Raw genomic sequence first — 20,874 nt, 5'->3', positions numbered from 1 at the left:
ATCGCCGATTAGTTACATATTACAGTTACATATGTATAGTTTGTCTCTCTCAAAAACAGAACAAAAAAGAACATAAAAGCACGTGGTTGTAGTCGAATGCAGGACCTCATGAGTAAGAGGCCTGAACGCTACCATTATGCTATCGATAACACACAGGATACTTCAATTATAACTGTAGATATCAGGCAACGTGGTCCAACAACATGTAACATTGCCTGTCTCCGAATTGTAGCGAAGATACCCGAAAGGAACTTTGCTTTCAGGAGAGCGGCCACTTTTTCTTTTGACAGCTGTACATACTTTTTGAATGAAGTTTTTCTGTGTTTTTAATCTGAAGGATAGAATTTTATATTTCCCCCAGCAATCTGTGTTAAGTAGTCTAATTAATGTTTCTAATTTTGAACTACTGTTTGTTCTTCAAAATTCTATGTTATTGGTTTCTGCTGGATGAGGAGTTTCATTGAGTCAATAGGAGTGGTTTTAACTGCATTAGAGTTGCCAGATTGTAGGCCTACATTTTCCCCGTATCCTTACTTTTTTTACCTTAAAATAAGTCTTCCGTAATTTGAGAGTTATCTACGTTTTTTCCCTCTTCAATATTATTTTCAACATGGAGTCTGTTAGGCCTCTATGTACAGATTTATTTATAATGATACTCGTGCACTTCGCTGCACTGTTACAAACAAATATTATTGAATTAAATCTGTTATATTTTCGAATACAGCTTTGTTATTACTTAGTGAATTATTAGCTTATAATAAGTTGTAAGTAATTTGCTCTTGAATTGTTTTCGAAATTCTGTTTAAAAGTATGAATGTTGTTGTTGTTTTCTAATGCCAGGCATTTGACAGTAAAGTCATGTGACAAGATGTTATCATGGCCAGCCACTGAAGCACAGATTTTGAGGTGTTCCGAATCCATTTCTTGGTTTGAGTTGCACATTGGGCAGTTAGGGGACTGATATATTCCAGTTCTATTCAGGTGTTTGGCCAAACAATCATGGCCTGTTGCCAATCTAAATGCAGCTACAGACGATTTTCGCGGTAAGTTGGGAATAAACTGTGGATTTTGATGCAGAGAGTTCCATTTTTTCTCTTGAGATTGTGTTATCAAATTTTGTTACTAAGAGAAAGACTATCAGTAGCCAAGCGAGTAGAGCAACAAGTTAATATTAGAAGATTCAGTATTCCGAAATTAAAGGACGAGGAATCTAAGCAAAATTATCAGGTCGAAATTTCAAATAGGTTTGACATATTAGGAAGTTCCGACGAAGTTGAGGAAAAGTTAGATGTTAATAGCATGTGGGAAAATATCAGAGATAATATCAAAATTGCAGCTGAGCAGAGCATAGGTTATTATGAAACTAAGAAAAAGAAACCGTGGTTTGATGAAGATTGTTGCATGGTAGTAGAAAGAAGGAAACAGGCAAAATTGAAATTCTTACAGGATCCAGTTGAGGCAAATAGAGATAATTATTTCAATAAAAGGCGGGAAGCAAATCGTATGCTTAGGAATAAAAAGAGAGATTACTTGAAGGAAAAACTGAATGAGGTAGAAACAAATAGTAAAAATAAAAACATTAGAGATTTATATAAGGGCATAAAGGAATTCTAGAATGGATATCAGGCAAGGTTAAACGTGATCAAGGATGAGGATGGTGACTTGCTTGCAAACGCTCATTCAATCCTGAACAGATGGAAAAGCTATTTTGGACAACTCCTAAATATACATAGGCCAAATAGAAATGATCGGGACGAAATTGAAATACAAACTGCTGAGCCATTTATACCGGAACCCACACTTTCTGAAGTCGAAATTGCGATAGAAAATCTGAAAAATTATAAGTCTCCAGGTATCGATCAAATTCCAGCAGAATTAATACAAGAGGGTGGAATCGCATTATCTAAAGAAATTTATAAGCTTGTACTTGCTATTTGGGAAAAGGAAATTGTACCAGAACAATGGAAGGAGTCCATAATCGTACCTATCTTTAAGAAGACTAACTGTAGTAACTTTCGAGGAATATCACTTTTGTTGACGTTGTACAAAATTTTGTCCAATATTCTTTTGAGAAGATTAACTCCATATGTAGATGAAATTATTGGGGATCATCAGTGTGGTTTTAGGCGTAATAGATCAACTATTGACCAGATATTTTGTATTCGACAGATAATGGAGAAAAAATGGGAATATAAGGGTACAGTGCATCAGTTATTCATAGATTTCAAAAAGACATATGACTCGGTTAAGAGAGAAGTTTTATATGATATTCTTATTGAATTTGGTATTCCCAAGAAACTAGTTCGATTAATTAAAATGTGTCTCAGTGAAACGTACAGCAGAGTTCGTATAGGTCAGTTTCCGTCATATGCGTTTCCAATTCACTGTGGGCTAAAGCAAGGAGATGCACTATCACCTTTACTTTTTAACTTTGCTCTAGAGTATGCCATTATGAAAGTCCAGGATAACAGACAGGGCTTGGAATTGAACGGATTACATCAGCTGCTTGTCTATGCAGATGAGAATATGTTAGGAGAAAATCCACAAACAATTAGGGAAAACACGGGAATTTTACTGGAAGCAAGTAAAGAGATAGGTTTGGAAGTAAATCCCGAAAAGACGAAGTATATGATTATGTCTCGTGACCAGAATATTGTACGAAATGGAAATATAAAAATTGGAAATTTATCTTTTGAAGAGGTGGAGAAGTTCAAATATCTTGGAGCAACAGTAACAAATATAAATGATATTCGGGAGGAAATTAAACACAGAATAAATATGGGAAATGCCTGTTATTATTCGGTTGAGAAGCTTTTATCATCCAGTCTGCTGTCGAAAAATCTGAAAGTTAGAATTTATAAAACAGTTATATTACTGGTTGTTCTTTATGGGTTGTGAAACTTGGACTCTCACTTTGAGAGAGGAACATAGGTTAAGGGTGTTTGAGAATAAGGTGCTTAGGAAAATATTTGGGGGTAAGAGGGATGAAGTTACAGGAGAATGGAGAAAGTTACACAACACAGAACTGCACGCATTGTATTCTTCACCTGACATAATTAGGAACATAAAATCCAGACATTTGAGATGGGCAGGGCATGTAGCACGTATGGGCGAATCCAGAAATGCATATAGAGTGTTAGTTGGGAGGCCGGAGGGAAAAAGACCTTTGGGAAGGCCGAGACGTAGATGGGAGGAAAATATTAAAATGGATTTGAGGGAGGTGGGATATGATGATAGAGAATGGATTAATCTTGCTCAGGATAGGGACCAATGGCGGGCTTATGTGAGGGCGGCAATGAACCTCCGGGTTCCTTAAAAGCCAGTAAGTAAGTAAGTATTATATTAAACCTAACAGACAATTGGCTAGCGCCTGAAACAAAATATATTTGTAAGATCTGAGAGCTGTAATAAGGCTTGTAATTAAATGACAAGCCTGTTCTTGAATTTCAAATGTTGGCATAAAATTAACTTCGTGTATTTAATTTGCACCGAACAATACCATTTGGAATAAAATGTTTTATCTTATATTATTTAAAAAGTGTGTTGATAACAACAGCAAGTCACTCAAAGCGTTCAATGCTAGTTTCTCTTGGTCGAGCCGCAGAAATGTTTGGATTGTTATTTTGTAAACGAAAAAAAATATATATATGTATACGTATACAAATATTTAGGTATGCCCATTCGAGAGCAAGCTACACAGTTGGCAATATGAAAAGCATGGAATTTCTTGAGCGACTGCCCTTCAACTTTATTTTCATATTAATTTTTAGCACTGAAAATTGCAGTTTCTTAAAATCGAAAGGTGTGTGTATCATAGGAATATGTGAGATAAAAATATCTTCTATCGTTTTTCCAGTTAATGTTTTTCACTTCTCTTACATTGTGCGTGAGTTTTTTCACACCAAATCTTGTTCCAGTGCATAATTTTGGTGGGTCAATATTTCGCAATAATTAGTATTATTTGTGATTCAGTATTAAGCATTAAATTATGTTGTGGCATTCCTTGTGGTTTGAAAGAATTCTTCAAGAATTCAGTTGAATAAATCACAACCTGCTCACTATCTAAAACTGTTTCGAAAAACTCGTAATATGGTCCTGGACTGTGTATTAGTTAATTACTGCATGGATTTTCTAGATTTTGCCTTTCATAATGTAGCAAAAATGTTATTTAAATTTGTGTTATTTTTCTCACAGTGCCATGAAAATCGATGTTGAATGTAACAGTTGACTGTAGAATAGGACATTTTAATATTATACATGCATGCTTGATTGTATTTATTTTTAGTTTTTAGTGTTTTAAATAATTTAACGTCCATTTGCGTAATTTTAATGTACTGGTAGCCTGTGTTTTTCTCCTGGTTTTAAGGTAAATATCGGCCAAAGCATGTAGATTTGTATAGAGAACAAACATACATACATACACTTTTATATATCAAATGATGTATGTTTGCATAAATCGTAAAAATATATAATTATATACTTCAGGCTGTCAAAACATTTGTTAATATGAGTACAGTAATGTTATCAGTGCTTCATATTTTCCTATGTATGAACACTTTTGCCGTATTTTATAATGTTAAATGTTTGAAATAGAGTTAAGAATGGTAATGACCTTATACCTTAAACAATATACTATCAAATCCCTGGGAACTTCAGATACATCTTCCTTATTTTTTTATGAAAATCTTCCTTTCTTTTCTAAAACAAATCTGGTAACTCTATATGTGATTAGCCTAAGTGCCTGATTTTTAATTTTTTTTCTATTTTATTGAGTTTTTTGTTGCTGATGTGTTGAGAATTTCACTACATTATTTCGATAACTGGCTTTATGTACATATTATAAGGTTGAATTTACTTATTCCTTTGACTTTCGCTTTTGCATCCTGCTGGGTTTTTTATATATATATATATATATATATATATATATATATATATATATATATATATATATATATATATATATATATATATATAAACTTCATTTTATGTTACAGACTTCGACGTTTACTTCAGGAGATTGGATCTGAAAAAGAAAATAAAACTATTATATTTGTTGAGACAAAAAGAAAGGTTGATGAAATTACTAGAAACATTCGTCGTGATGGGTATGTTTACTATAGACTGTTACTAATTATAAATATTTTCAGTATTAGGAAATAATTATGTTGATATATTTATAAAGTTGTTAGTACATGGTGTTAAGAATAAAATATAAAAGTATTAGTAGAGAGACTACAAAGACAGGTGCACTTTATTTCAGATGGTCTGCAATGAGCATCCATGGAGACAAGACCCAGCAGGAACGTGATCATGTGTTACAAGGTAAACATTACAGACTTAAGGGGCAGGACCTATTTTTCACTCTTCAAAATCCAAAACTCTGGCACTATTACAGATATTCACGTGAAATTTGCATGATACTTGTAATGCAACTTAATGAACAATTTCAAGTGAGGACTTTATATTTTATTTATTTTATTTTGCGTTAATGACTCTGTGGTTGGTCCAAAAATTCAAACTAACATTTTAATCTTAATTTCCAAAACTTCTCTTCATTTCTACCCATTTAAAGTGTTCTCATATGTCCTGCCTCTCAACTCTGTTTGAGTTGTTGTAGGTTCTTGTACGTTGTATTTGCTTAATGTCATTGACATTACAGAATAACAAGAAGAGAAATGTACGGTATTCATTTTGTTATTATAGAATTCCGGTCTGGCAGAGCACCGATCTTGGTTGCAACTGATGTGGCAGCCCGAGGTTTGGGTGAGTTTTAGATATAATTGTAACATTTAATGGAAATTGGCAGGTATCCCACATGACAGGTTCATCAGTTGAAGTCCAAAATTTTTTTAACTATTAAGTCGAATTGTTATAAATGGAAAATACTTATAGAATTGAACATAGGGAAGAACAAAGTTTTGTTTTTATTATCATTTGCTTCTCCATTATTGCATTGAGTTTAGTAGGTTGGTAGTGGAGGAAATGATATCCCGCTATGCTCTTGGAACCCAGATGTGTAAGCTTACTGAGTGTTATAGGCAAGTACGGCATTTAAGCACAATGCATGGAGAGGGGAGTTCAGTAAAATTGGCATAGAGCGAGTTGCAAGTATTTCCTTTAGCATAATGCATCATATTAACATCCACTAAGCCAGATTCTAATTTTTAAACCTTATTTTCCGAATAATTTATTCCTACTCCTGGATTTTCCAAAAAAAAACTGTCATACTGAAAATTTTGTGTCTGTTTATTAATGAGTCTGTCACTTGTGCTATGAACCCAATCACGTTCAGTGGAAGTGTTATGTGGCATAAAGGATTGAAACTTGTTGAATTGAACAGTTGTCAGTTTCTCTTTATCAAAAGGGTATTTCTAAATTACTTGTTCGATTGTTGAGCATATTGACAGTGTAATAAGTGAGAGCGGTGTTTCAAGTGCTGCTGGGCTGGATACTTTTTATTTATCTTGGAAATTACTGTTACTTTTGTAATTTCATAAAAGATGCCTTTGGATGACAAACTTGAGGCACCGCAAAAACGCAGTTGGCAGTCCTGATCTGATGTCTGTGCATGTTAATTGATCAGTCTGGTTCTTCTCTTTTTCAGAGGCACATGCGAGATAATAATAAACGTGCAACAAGCATTGCATGTCTGGCATTGCCTCTGATTTGGTTCCGTTCGTCCGGCTCTTGCTTTGAAGCCTGGAGAACGTAGGTCGCCCCAAAATCGCCCGGGCCTTTTGGGTGTGAGCCTGTTTCCTGTCGTGGGAAGCCTTACTGCCTCTTTCCAGATGTTTAGAAGAGACTTATCTGATAACCCTAACAAATTATATTAAAGATAGTATTATAAGCTGGCTGTGCATCGCAGTTACTTGTAAGGTGGGTGCCGCATGTCTGAAGTGATATAGTGACATTTGGAAGTATTTAACACCAGGATTTAACCATTGCAATTGTACCGAGGGCTGTTCCTTACAGATGTGGAAGATGTGAAGTTCGTGATCAACTTTGATTATCCTTCATCATCTGAAGATTATATACATCGCATTGGACGTACAGGCCGTAGTCATCAGACTGGAACAGCATATGCATTCTTCACACCCCACAACATGAAGCATGCTAACGACTTGATATCTGTTTTGCGGGAAGCAAACCAAGTTGTGAATCCAAAACTGTGTGAGATGGCCGAGATGGCAAAGTCTGGTGGCTTTGGAGGAAGGGGTGGTGAGTGCAAAAATTATGATGATTATACCAGAATAAGCAAAATATATATATATATATTTAAAAAATCAAATCCTAAAAACTTTCAGAACTGAAATATATGTAATTTTTCTACACATTGCTCTAACTTCTCTGCACATAGTCCACTGCTTAATGAACTTCTGGATTCCATTCTAAAAGATTTTTTTCACTTTCTTGCATCACCTAAATGCATTCATATGAATAAAGACAATTGGCGCTCAGTCACAATTATAAGGTGGGTAGTTCAAGAGCTGAAAAATAAGATACCTTACTGAAAACTGGCTTGTTTCGTCAGTTGTGTGACATCAGACGGCATAGTAAAATAGTTTCTCACACTTCTTGGACCTAATTTTCTACTTCACTTCCCTCACTAGTTTATAGTAGCTTTCACTATTTACTCTTCCATCATAAGGTATGAAGTGAACCAATATTGGACGTCGCATATTCCAAAAATATTGTCAATAACATCCCTGCATAAGGCTGAGCCTTAAATGTAATTGATGTTGATGATGACGGATGTTTCCATGCTAAACTCTGTTGTTTATTCTTTGATTTTCAGTGCTGGACCCATATCTCATTAATGTACACTAAAGCAATCAGAAACGAAATTCCTTCAGTCTCATAACGTTCAAAATCCTTGTGTGAAATTTCCAAATGTTTTATTTTGTATGCTTCAACTAAAATGTCCATTTACTTTCTTTGCATTCTCAAATAATATATTCAGTATGTTCTGCTAAGATATTTAAAGAAATGAATTATTGTATGTATGTATTTATTTACACTGCAAGTGGGCAAGCACCCGGTGGCAGTGGTATACACAATATAAACAATACACAATAAAATGATAAGCAATACACAATAAATTTACAATACACTATACAATTTTATACACAATACAATAAGAATACACAATATAATTTAACGCAATAATAATAATAAAACATAAATAAAATACCTAATTTTACATTACAACCTACATAATTATGTATAGGCCCTACATAAGTTTCAATAGTCTTTCACTTTATTCTTATCTCACTCACTGTAGTGGCACTGTGACGCATTTCACTGACACTTTAGCACACATTTCACTGACACTCTATAACACATTTCACTGACATTATAGAACACATTTCATTGACGCTATAAATTATCACTGATCGGAACTATTCACTGCACTGTAAAACTATAACTTCATTGACTCACCTGGCTTCACTGATACAACAGTTCAAATAAGTCAAATAATTACACCCTTATGCATACTTATAAACAGAACTACATTTAAACTAAACATTTCTAGTCTAAGGCCCTCTTACACGCTATTTTTAAATAATTTACAATTCAAACCAAGGAAGTAACTCGTCAGGCTAAATAAATACATGTCACCTTAAAAAATTAAATGTTAAATGTCACCTTAATTTTAATTTGCACTTTATACACAACTTTTTAAATTATTCTTGAATCTCCTTAAGGAAGGACAGCCCTCAAAGACCGCTGCAGATAGGTCATTCCAATCATTTATAGTTCTATTTAAAAATGAGAATTTACCTACATCCGTTTTCTGTTTCCTACATTTGATTTTAAAATCATGATCGTTCCTACCATAGTACATTTGCTTTTCTAACCGAGCCATTATGTCTACCCATGCTTTCTGACCTAGATGTGCTCTATACAATGATCTTATTTGCTCTATACAATGATGTTATTGTACATTCTGAACTTAAAGACTTATTGGCGACACATATTTTTTCAGGTACAAAAATTCAGAAAGTTCCCCCTCCCCCATTTCTAATAAACTTCAATATGGCTTTCATTGATGGCACTGCAATTGTCCAACTGGTATTCTACTTCACCTTATGTGTTGAGAAGTATTTGTTGTGTCACGTTGACTGCAGCATAGATCCTGTTGCGCAAGTCTTCCAGATCACTTGCTGGTGTAGCATACAATTGGTTCTTAACAAACTCCACAGAAAAAATTCGGCTGGAGTTAAGTCTAATGATCTGGAGGGACCATGCAATGAACGTTGATTTCTCCAAATCCATCATGTGGTGAAGTGGTCTTCCAAGAATGTGCACATTTCGTTGGCAAAGTGAGGAGGAGCTCCATGTTGCCGGAAAATTATTCTTTTAAGCTGAGGCACAGCATATTGCTGTAACATTACAAGCTGTGTTACACTTTGTACTGTGACCTCCACGAAAAAAGGGATTGCTGATTTTGTCCTCCATGATTCACACCAAACATTTCATTTAGGAGAATTCTGTTCGTGTTTATTCACAGTATTCAGAATTCGGATCCCCAGGTGCAGCAGTTAACTTCTATTTACTTTTCCAAACACGTGGAAAGTTACCTCACCTGTTGCACATTAGTCTTTCACATAGATTTTCTTGGGCTTTTCTGAAATGCCTGTCGAATCCATTCACAGTTTTCCTGAGACACTTTACTGTTGGCACGTTTATCAGTCATTGGTAATAAACTTCCCATTTCCCTGAGTTGCTTGTCCCATTTCATAAAGAACATAAGTCGGAACATCTGCCCTTGCACCAATATTGTACTGGTAATGGAATAACGTTGTGCATGGGTAAAACTTAACCTCTGCAGTGGCTGAATGGTCAGACCTTCAGACTGTCACGCAGGCGGCCCGGGTTCGATTCCTGGTCAGGTCTGAGATTTTTTCATTGAAAAATCCATAGTGACACTTGTGCTAGACAAGGTCGCAGTTGGGTTTTTTCCTGGGGTTCTCCTGTTTTTCCCCAAATTAAGCATTTACATTATTCCATCACCATTTCTCCATTTCATTATCATTCCATAGCATTCACCAAACACCGGCCGGCGATGCATGGAGTGGGTTGGCCTAGGGACGAGTGGAGTTGCCTGCTTGAAACCTGGACCAGAGAACCTTAGTGTGGTCGATCGGTTTGGGTTTGAGAATTCGTCACCAGAGGGCTAGCGCCATAGATCTGAACAAGGTTGCAGTGCTGGGCCATAATGCCCTCCTCCATTAAATTTAATTCAATGGGTAAAACTTCAATTTCAGTAGTGGTAGCACACAAAGCACCTTCTCTGGGAAGTCAACATGGCGATTAATGCCTCTCCTGAGGTAGATAGCTCTGTGCCCAGCTAGATCTGTTGCTTTTATAAATTTGAGAGCTGTTCATTACACTGGAGTTAACCTTCTGTTAGAACTAGTATTTGAAAGTTATGATTTTTTCTTTTATTATACATCTGGTATATACAAATACTGTCTCATGATAATGTCGATTTTGAAGCAAAATTTTAGTTGGATTGTGTTGTGACAATAAATTAATGTAATCTTGAAAGTAAAGATGATTAGATTCTATGGTTCTGAACCACCTTTCAGTGAAGTTTGCTATCCCGTGACAGTACCAGTTCCTGGTTTTTGATGTGAAGAATTCAGTGATACCCATTTCAACAGCTTCCAAGTTTTGGAAATTTCTTCCATAAGGGAAGTGGGACATGAATCGTAACAGATGGTAAACTGAAGGCACAAGATCAGGACTGTATGGTAGCAGTTTGATTCTTCCAGTTCGTGGATTTTTTCCATGTTCGAGTGGTATGGGATATCGCATTGTCCTGTTGCAAGAGAATTCTATTTTGATTCACTAACACTGGATGTGTCTCTCTCAAAACTTCGAGTTCGTTCTAGCTGTTGAGAATAAATATCCGCATTGACTACACATCTGTTTGGAACAAACTCCCAATGATTCTCACCTCCAATATTCCAGATAGACATATAACATTACTTTGGGGTTGAACCAATTTTAACGACAACTTTGACGAAGTGACAGGGATCGAGCCACTGTTTTCAAGTGTTAGGGTTGCGATAATATATCCATTTTGTATCACATTTGACAGTTCTCCTGATACGTCTATCATCCATAGAATAAGCAATAAGCTGACGACAGATATTCACTCTGCATTGAGCTTATTCAGGTGTCAATTCATAAGGTACAGCTCTATAACTCCTGTATTACTTACTAAACGTCTTAATGCGGTGATGTATTGTATCTTTTGAAGCACTAAGTTCTTCTGACAACCTACGAGTACATTTTTGTGGATTTTCTTCCGAAAGTCTGCGTGTATTTTCAACATTTCATACCTTAGGTCTTCTAGAACGTTGTAAATCTTTAATGTTCCCTTCTCCAGTATTGAAATTCTGGAACCATCGTGCTATACACTCACTACAACACCTTCACCTTCGACTTCACATATTCTTCGAACCACAACTGCAGCATTATAATCTTGTTTCTAGTAGTCCTTTAAAGGACTCTTAATCTTAAACTTTGCTACCTCTTTATATTAAAAATTACCGTACTGACTATTGTTACATGCTCGCAATACGTAATAAAAACAACCATAATGTCCCATAAATTGCATTGCCCAAATAAAAAAAAATCACAAAAAACTTACAAAACACCGAACTTAGAAAACCGACCTACTTATGAGATGACCTAATAAGTAACAGATATTTACACTTATGCATTGAAATGAGATATATTAGGGTGATTTTTTGGCATTAACAAAATGTGTTAAAAACTTAAGTTTATGCATGAAATATGTAAATCCCTTAATGAAAGTCCGAAGTTAAGTGAAATATATCAGCGAATTTCTGCGAAATTTATAGAAATCCACGAAATTACTTCATAATCACGATATTTTCAACAAAAAAGGTTTTATAGAGAATTTGCACGAAAAATTACTCTTTCTTCAATATACATGAACATTTGTACATGTTTGATCATTCAGCATTACATACATGTGACATCTGGCAATGATGTACACATAGTTTCAGGACTACTTCCAAGGAACAATGCAAGCAGACAAAAGTAATTTCTCTTTCCCTGAACAACTGCCTTCATACGGTTAAGAAAGCAGTGCAGTCACTCCTTTACAGTCGAATGAAATTGAATTATGAATTTAATTAACGATGCAAACAATTTTCTGTTAGTTTGAAAAGGATTGTTTCAATAATAATGATTAAAAAAATGTTATTTTATTTATATTTTAAGTTTCTTTAGGGTGTGAAATATGCGTGAAATTGCTTGCTTTTACGAAATACTCACAAAATTAAACCATTTTAATCACCGAAATCAAAGTAAAATAATCACACCCTAGATATATTGTGTATTCACTTAGATTTACTTATGAGTTTTTGTATTGATTTATTTTGCAGGAGGGCGCAGTCGCTGGGGAGGTAGTGGTGCTGGAGGTGGCAGTGGTGGTGGCGGTAGTGGAAACCGTGGTGGTGGAAGCCGTGGCGGTGGGGGCAACCGTGGAAGTGGTGGTGGAGGCAGTAGAGGTGGTGCAGGAGGACGTGGTAACTCAGGTGGAAGAGGTGGTCGTGGAGGCGATAGGGATCGTGGTAATCGAAGTGGTGGAAACCGTTGGGATCAGGGTTCTGGAGGGAAGTCCTCACGCTTTTCAGGACAGTCTGCAGGTGGTTTTGGTGCTCAAGGAAATTCAGGCTATGGGCAAATGTCAACTGGCTATAATGGTGCCGGTAGTAGCAATATGCCTCCAAAATCTGGTCCACCTCCACTGTTAGGGGGAAGTAACAAGTATTACCAGCCACCAATACCACCACAGGTAGCGGCGTCCTTACCTAATCGATTCAACTCCCAGCCTCCACCACCCCCACCTTATGATTACCAGCAGCAACAACAGCCTCCATTAATGGGTGGAGGATACGGCTTCAATCATGTAGCAGCTAAAAATTAGAGCACTTCGCTGGATGCATTTACATATTTATTTGTGAGACTCAACGTCACACATTTCCATATCAGTATTTTGTTTTAGTTTAGTTGTTGCTCACCAGGTGAGGCACTCATCATATAGTTCCTTATTCTATGTTCTGTAGAAATGTCTTCTGTGATATGACAAGTCCAGACTGGACAGAAAGCATTCAATAAGGCTGTGTGGAATCGAGGAGTAATCTCTGTGATATGGAATGAGCTAGTAGCAGTACAAAAGAAGGTGGTTCCCATGTTTAGTGTGTTTCAGGTTTTATTTTACTTAGGGTATCTCAAAACTATCTGTGATTCACTGTAATTGGTATTCTTGCCGCATGAAGATAATTACCACAATCTTGAATCTCTTGAAACCAAAGGAAAGTAATATTTTGTTTTATGTAAATTACATGTGATAACTGAATTTCTTTATGTACACGATGTTCCTTCTACTGCACTGCATCACCTGCAGCTCAGTACCATTGTATTACATGGCTAGCTGTAAAATGACGGTATTAAAGATTTATCAAAATTGCAATTATTATCTCTTGTTTTCTTATTATTTATTGTAAGATTGTCTTGGTAACATGACATTCAGTTTGATAATGTGTTTTTTTATATCTTTATTTAAAAGCTAAAGGGAAGAAGAGATGAATGCAAGAACTATAGAGGAATTACGGTATTAAATACATTTAGCCATCTGTATGGAAGAATACTGAAATACTTTCTAGAAGAGGAATACCAGAATAGAGAAGAGGAGATACAAGCAGGACTTAGAGTAGGAAGATCAATAGCTGATCATGTATTTGTGGTCAGGCAGTTAAAGAAAAAAAAAAGCATTAGGACACCAGATTCATTTTATATTTGTCGACTTAGATAAAGCATTTGATAGTGTTCCATTGGCCAAATTATGGTATGTATTAGAACATGAAAAAATCAACAAGGTCTTAATAACTGCAATACAAAATATGTATAATAGCGCGATATCTCCCATGTTATTCAAAATATACAGTATTTGCAAAGGTCTCTGGAAATCTGGAAGAGAAAATGTTCTGGAATGGGTCTCCCTGTTGGTGAATAGAATATGATGATGCAGAATACAGCCAACTCTGGTCATAGTGAACTTCTACGGACCAGCATATTTCGTTCACTATATCCGAGGTTCACTAAAACCGAAGTGTCTGTTTTTATACTACTGACGTTGCTATATATACAGTATTAATGCCCGTTTGGGTTTAGACCACGTTCAATATCAGTACCTACTAATGTTCGCTTTGTCTTCCAACTTAAACACCTTACTCTTCGACATCCTGATGTTCACAGTTCGAAACTTGAATCTAATCTAGCCATGTAGGTAGTAGGCACTGAGCGATTTCGCACCTCTTCCCACTAGAACTAGAGGTATGCTGCTGTGTACTCTGCCTTGGAATTTCCCCGGGTTCACTTTTACAAAGATGCGGAAGGAAGGGTTGAGGGCCATTATACTCTAATCCTTCTTGTATTTACCCATTGGTCATCACTCTTCTCCCTTTTACAAAAGAAAACACTTTTTCTTCCTATGCTTCTAATAACCTCTTTTAAAGAAGTCAGAACTACAATCCTTCCTTTATCCCTCACTTCATACACTATTCTCTTTAACATGTTTCAAGCTGTCCAGAAAGCTGAACAAATCCTTTGTCTTTCAATGCACTTAAGGAGTAAAAGGTTTGAGATTTTGTTCTGAACATATTCTTGGTAGTTTAAAGGAGAAAGGATTTCCTGAATTACCATTTTGGCCATTTTTAAATTACATTTTCTTGGGGACGTTCTAGTTTTAGGTTCGCTATAAACGGAAATATTAATGTACTTTTTAATGCATGCGGGTCGGGACCAACGATTTAGGTTCACTATAGCCAAATGTCCACTGTAATAGAGTTCACTATATCCAGAGCTGACTGTATATGTTCAGAAAATTGAATGAAGAATATGACAGATGGGGATTAAAAATAAATTCTGAAAAGACATTTTATATGGGATGCGGTGAAAATACAAGAGATTTGGTCCACACCTGTGGAGTAACGGTCAGCACGTCTGGCCGCGAAACCAGGTGGCCCGGGTTCGAATCCCAGTAGGGGAAAGTTACCTGGTTGAGGTTTTTCCGGGGTTTTCCCTCAACCCAATACGAGCAAATGCTGGGTAACTTTCGGTGCTGGACCCCGGACTCATTTCACCGGCATTATCACCTTCATATCATTCAGACGCTAAATAACCTAGATGTTGATGCAGAGTCGTAAAATAACCCAATAAAATAAAAATAAAAATACAAGAGATTTGGAATAATACAAATAAATACATTACGTAGGAAGAGATGGACTGAGGTCGGAATGGGTAAGTATGTTTCACATGCTCCTAAACTTGGATTTTTCATCTTTTAGTAAAAATTTGAATATAAATTTCATACTAATTAACTGCCATGAGGACAGGTGATCTAATTCTTCTGTGATTTGAAACTTCAGTTGTATTGCTATAATTATTATAAAGCGACGATTTAGTATTGTATTCCTGACTTTACTGTTGATGCCCTCTATATCCTACTTACATCATGACATGAATTATTAAAATACAGAAACGTTATTCATAAACACTTCAGAGAATATCTTATTTTATCTTTCCCTGTTGCAGTAAGTAGGAGCATATTTTGAACCTAAAGACCTTTATTGGTATCTGTTGTTGCCATAATAATGCTTTATCTGTTGTTTATACACAAATTTGAACAGTGTTTCTCAGGTCAGCTCTTAAGAAAGGAAGTTTATTTGTGGGCCTTGTTGGCAAGTGATTAGCAGTTCAGAACACATAATCCAATTTTCTTAAATTGTTTCATAAATATTACGAATTGACAAGTAAATGACCAGTACCTATGTATTAATCAGCTTCGTTCTCACAAGTCCCCAATTCCTAAACTCTTCTGCTTTCTTTTCGATTAGATTATTGTTAATAGGTTTTTGTACTTGATGATAGAGCTATGCTGCAAGTTTTTAAACATAGAACTATGGTTGGGGCTGCAGGGTAAATGAAAGTCATGAGTATAGTAGATTGTATGTTTATTTTGTTCCGTTATTCTTAGTTACAATTTTTACACTCAGATATAGGTGAGATGAATTCTTGGACTGCGATTAATGGGCAATGATATCACACTCGGCGAAGATTCTCTTGTGAATACTGAATCGACGTTTATATGCTAAGATGAAAGAGCAGTTTGGCTTCAGGAAGGGGAAAAGTACGAGAGGTGCAAGTAGACTGCTACGAACAATCTGCGAAAGATACCTAGAGAAGAATAAAGAAGTGTATGTAGTATTTGTGGACCTAAAAAAGGCTTTTAACAGTAGATTGGAATAAACTGATGGGGATCCTGAAGAAAACAGATGTGGATTGGAATTGAGTTGAATTTAACGGAGGGGGGCACTATGGCCCAGCACTGCGACCTGTTAAGATCTATTGCGCTGACCCTCTGGTGACGCATACCCAAACCACACCTGCTGACCACACTAAGGTTTTCTGTGTGCCCAGGTTTCGAGCAGGCAATCCCGCTCGTCCCTAGGTCAGTACCTTCCATGCGTCGGCAGCTGGTGTTCGGGGAATGATGGAGAAATGGTGACAGAATGATGTAAATGCCTAATTTGGAAAACTGAACCCCAGGAAAAACTCCAACTGTAACCTTGTTCGCCACAAATGTCACTATTAATTTTTTCAATGAAACAGTCCCAGATCTGACCAGGAATCGAACCCAGATCGCCTGCATGACGGCCTGAAGATCTGACCATTCAGCCACCGCAGAGGTGTGGATTGGAAAGACAGAAGGCTGTTCAGTAATCTTTATATGAAACGAGTCAAAGTCAGGATAGAAGAAGAAATAATATGTCAGAAGTAAAATTGGAAGAGAAGTGCATCAAGGATGTCCTTTATCACCTACCCTATTCAACATCTACTTGGAGGATTTAGTAAACAACTGTTTTTAAAATATGGGAGGAGTGATAGTAGGAGGAAGAAGAATAAATTGCATAAGATATGCTGATGATATGGCATTGTTAGCAGAAGAGGAGATGATATTAAGGGATATGCTACTGGAGCTAAATGACAGCTGTGAGCAGTATGGGATGAAAATAAATGTAAATAAGACGAAGACCATGGTCATAGGAAGTAAAATAAAGAAGGTAAACTTGCAAATTCTAAATGAGGCAGTAGAGCAAACAGTTTCAAATATTTGGGATGTACTATAAACAGTAACATGAGCTGCTGCCAGGAAGTCACAAGGAAGATAGCAATGGCCAAGAAAGCTTTTAATAGAAAAAGAAGCATCTTGTACGGATCTCTGAAAAGGAACTAAGGAAGAGACTAGTGAAGTGCTTTGTATACAGTGTGGCACTGTATGGAGGCAGAAACATGGACATTACGACGAAGTGAATAGAAGCATTTGAAATGTGGATATGGAGAAGAATGGAATGTGTGAATTGACGGACAGGATAAGAAATGAAGCTGTATTGGAAAGAGTGGGTGAAGAGAGAATGATGCTGAAACTGATTTTTTAAATATGTTATATAGATAGGAAAAGTAATTTTAAAGCATTTATTTATGCTATAACAAATTATTAGGCCTACATTCTATGACGGAATAAACTTCTTGAATCCTTGTTTAGCCAAATGGTTGTGATAGTAAATATAGGCCTAATGAAATATGTTCCTGAAATTATTTTCCCTTCTGACATGAACACAAAAAGTTATGCTCAGTGGAATACCATTTGCCTTGTTCCATATTTATTACCCATTGTTTCATCAGTTCCTTATTTATTTTTTAAAGTGAACCTGCAAAACAAGAAAAATACTGTACATACTATAGGGCAGGTGTTTTTAACCTATCTTTCAGTGACATTTAGTGCTCTCGTCATGAGATTAAAAAAGTGCTCGCGAGCACGAACACTCCTAATGTCCATTTTTCAATTCAAACTTTGTTATATAAGCCAGAACAAATAGTGTTACCACAGTCTAGTAGTCACGAAGGCTCTAGTATATGAGGGTACTAGGAACTGTGCAGGTACTATTTCGCATTGTCTGCAATGAGGCGATAGTAGTGATCCTAGTGGTTAGCAACCATAGACAAATAGAGTTAGCAACTGTCTATGGATGCATTATTTACTACGTATTGAGCTTCGTGACTGTATATACCGGTACTACCATTCATTCAAATGCATTTATTTGAACATTACTTCCGTTCTCATTCTCGTTTCCGTTCCCGGTTTATTGTGAACCAGCCTTTACTATTACATGTGGGCGGTGCTCACAATCTTTAAAAGGTTGAGAATCCCTGCTGTAGGGTAAGCTGGACTTTGTTACAAGTTTACGCGTGCAACAAAATGCTGCTAATTATACTTGTTTTTTTGAAAGATGGGACATGACAGTTAAGCGGCCGAGCTTGGAACTACAGTGCTATGTTACCAGCTGATGGAAGCTAGCAATTGTTAAGATGGCTGACATTAAAACATTCATTGACAATTGACGCGAAGGTAAGAAAACAATACAAAAATCGACAGAGAATCAAACACGAAACGCACCAATGCTAACATTGTGTGCACAATAAATGTCGCCAATAGAGCTATTAAGCACTCGCCAAGAGGAACGGTAAGTTTGGCAACTCAATTGTTACCATAGCAACATGCTTACCACGCTATGTGACATTCAGTTGTTTTTCCCGAGCCCTACAGCCGAGGCTGCGCAGAAAATTAGAGTAGGGACAAATTGAAGCTTGCGTCCGCAGCCATGCTTTGGGAGAAGCGCCGGCTAGCAGACGGCTGCACTATACAATGCTGAATGTTTAATATAGGCTATATGTTTGGTGTCTCTTATAAATCAATCTGAATGGATAAATGAAAAAAAAAAATCATATTAACATTTAAAGCGACCACGTTAAAGACATAATCAACCTTAGTTACCTTTAGTTTGACATGAAACGACAGAAAACTGTAACAATTTGATACCGTAACTAAAGATGTTGTATAGTTATTTGACAACATATAGAGCGAACAGAAATACAAATGCATATTATAGTAATAGTTCAGATGAAAAGAAAATTATTAGTATTAACCATTATTAACAAAACACTGCCTGTGTAAGGCCTTACATTAGGCCTATATTGTAAACACATTTGCTTTGATGTGGACGAGAAATGAACAATTATTATTTATTCGCTTCCATATTACATAATATATTCCTACACCTGTAAAATAGAAACACGTACCTAATGTTTTAGTCAGAAATATAAGTAGGCCTACCGTGCAATAGCATATTATATTATCACAGCTATAATATAAAATAAACGTTACATGAATGAATTAGTCAATTAGTCATATAATAGAACTCAGGCATAGTGTACAGAACATCTTGCTATTGATTTATTATTATTATTATTATTATTATTATTATTATTATTATTATTATTATTATTATTGACTCCGTTAAATATTGTCTTACAACATTTTTATGTAAAGTCGTGTTGTACTGGTAACCTTAAGCTGTGTGCTAACATCTGCTCTTTATGTAGTACTTTCTTTCATTTGGTTATTTAATGACGCTGTATCAACTACTAGATTATTTAGCATCGATGGTATTGATGATAGCGAGATGATATTTGGCGAGACGAGGCCAAGGATCCGCCATAGATTACCTGACATTCACCTTACGGTTGGGGATATAAGAAAAAATCTAACCAGGAAATCCGCGGGAATCGAACCCGCGACCGAGCGCGACTCCGGACCGACAGTCCTTAGTCCAGTAGATCTTTATGTACTGTTATGGTCAGTTTAACAAGTTTAAAATATGATTCTCGAGAGGAATCTGGAATTCATTTTCTAAAATATGTTCCTATAAGTGTAGAAAGATTGTACAAGTGTTCTACTTCTAGAGCACATTCTTTTCACACGATGTAAGAGTGGGTGATAATATGCAATTGAACTGTCAACATCTGTATAATCGCTCTTTCACTTAAGTGGCATATTTCTATAATCTCAGATGATGGTATGACAAGACTCCTATTATTCTTTCGTTAAAAAAATGAAAGAGATTTTGTTTACTGCTAGTAGGCTACGTACCATAAATTGAGTCTTTAGATTTATTACACCATATTATTCTTAATGATTAAACAACTAAGCCAGCAATGAATACAATTATATTTTGACAATATTGTGTCATTGAGAATGATGTAAGAATGAGGGAATTGCAATCAATGTCTGCAGTAGAAGAGTCATATCGCCTCTGATTCTCAAAACACTGAGGATTATTATTACAGTGCGTTAAGTGTTTGGAAAATACCATTGAGTATATAGCCATTTTTAGCGGACATCCCTCTCTTTGTAATATAATTTAAATAAATTATTTACGTATTTTCTAACGTATATAAAATAACATAAGTAAAAATATTCCATGTATTCGGTCATAGGAAATAGAAATAAACTAATAAGTCTATTTATGAGCAATATAAGGCATTTATATTTAAAACAATGCTTAGTTACAATATTTAGATTTACTTCTGTTATTTTATATTATACGTTAGAAAATACGTAAGTAAGTTTAGTTATATTACAGGGGAGGAGGAAATCCACTAAGAAAACGCCTATATACTCAATGGTATTATCTAAATTCCGAATGCTTTATAGAAACAATCATTCGTGCTCCCCAAACATGGCGTCGCGCGAACCTGCGCGAGAGGTTTCAAATTTGTACACGACACCAGCGCCAATTGTGTGTCTAGATATATAACTACAACGTCTTCGGTTTTTCCGATCACAACGCTCCTGTCATGTCCCAACTTAAAAAAAAAAAACAAGTATAGTAAAACTATACAGTACCTTAACTTCATAAAATTTAGCTG

The 20,874-nt window shown here is 35.9% G+C and overlaps 1 protein-coding gene across 1 annotated transcript in view; it reads left to right on the top strand.

The window, feature by feature from the left end:
- LOC138697057 (uncharacterized) overlaps positions 1 to 20,874 on the top strand; it is a 52,296-nt gene that overhangs the window by 11,596 nt on the left and 19,826 nt on the right. The window contains exons 9-13 of the mRNA XM_069822652.1: positions 4,995 to 5,105; positions 5,261 to 5,322; positions 5,704 to 5,763; positions 6,973 to 7,218; positions 12,426 to 12,966. Coding sequence (XP_069678753.1) covers positions 4,995 to 5,105; positions 5,261 to 5,322; positions 5,704 to 5,763; positions 6,973 to 7,218; positions 12,426 to 12,966 — 1,020 coding nt within the window. The remainder of the gene's footprint in view (positions 1 to 4,994; positions 5,106 to 5,260; positions 5,323 to 5,703; positions 5,764 to 6,972; positions 7,219 to 12,425; positions 12,967 to 20,874) is intronic.

The sequence above is a fragment of the Periplaneta americana genome, chromosome 3 (assembly GCF_040183065.1).
Source record: "Periplaneta americana isolate PAMFEO1 chromosome 3, P.americana_PAMFEO1_priV1, whole genome shotgun sequence".
Taxonomy (NCBI): Eukaryota; Metazoa; Arthropoda; class Insecta; order Blattodea; family Blattidae; genus Periplaneta; species Periplaneta americana.
The sequence above is the reverse complement of the archived record's forward strand: the minus strand, read 5'-3'. Positions and strand labels throughout refer to the sequence as shown.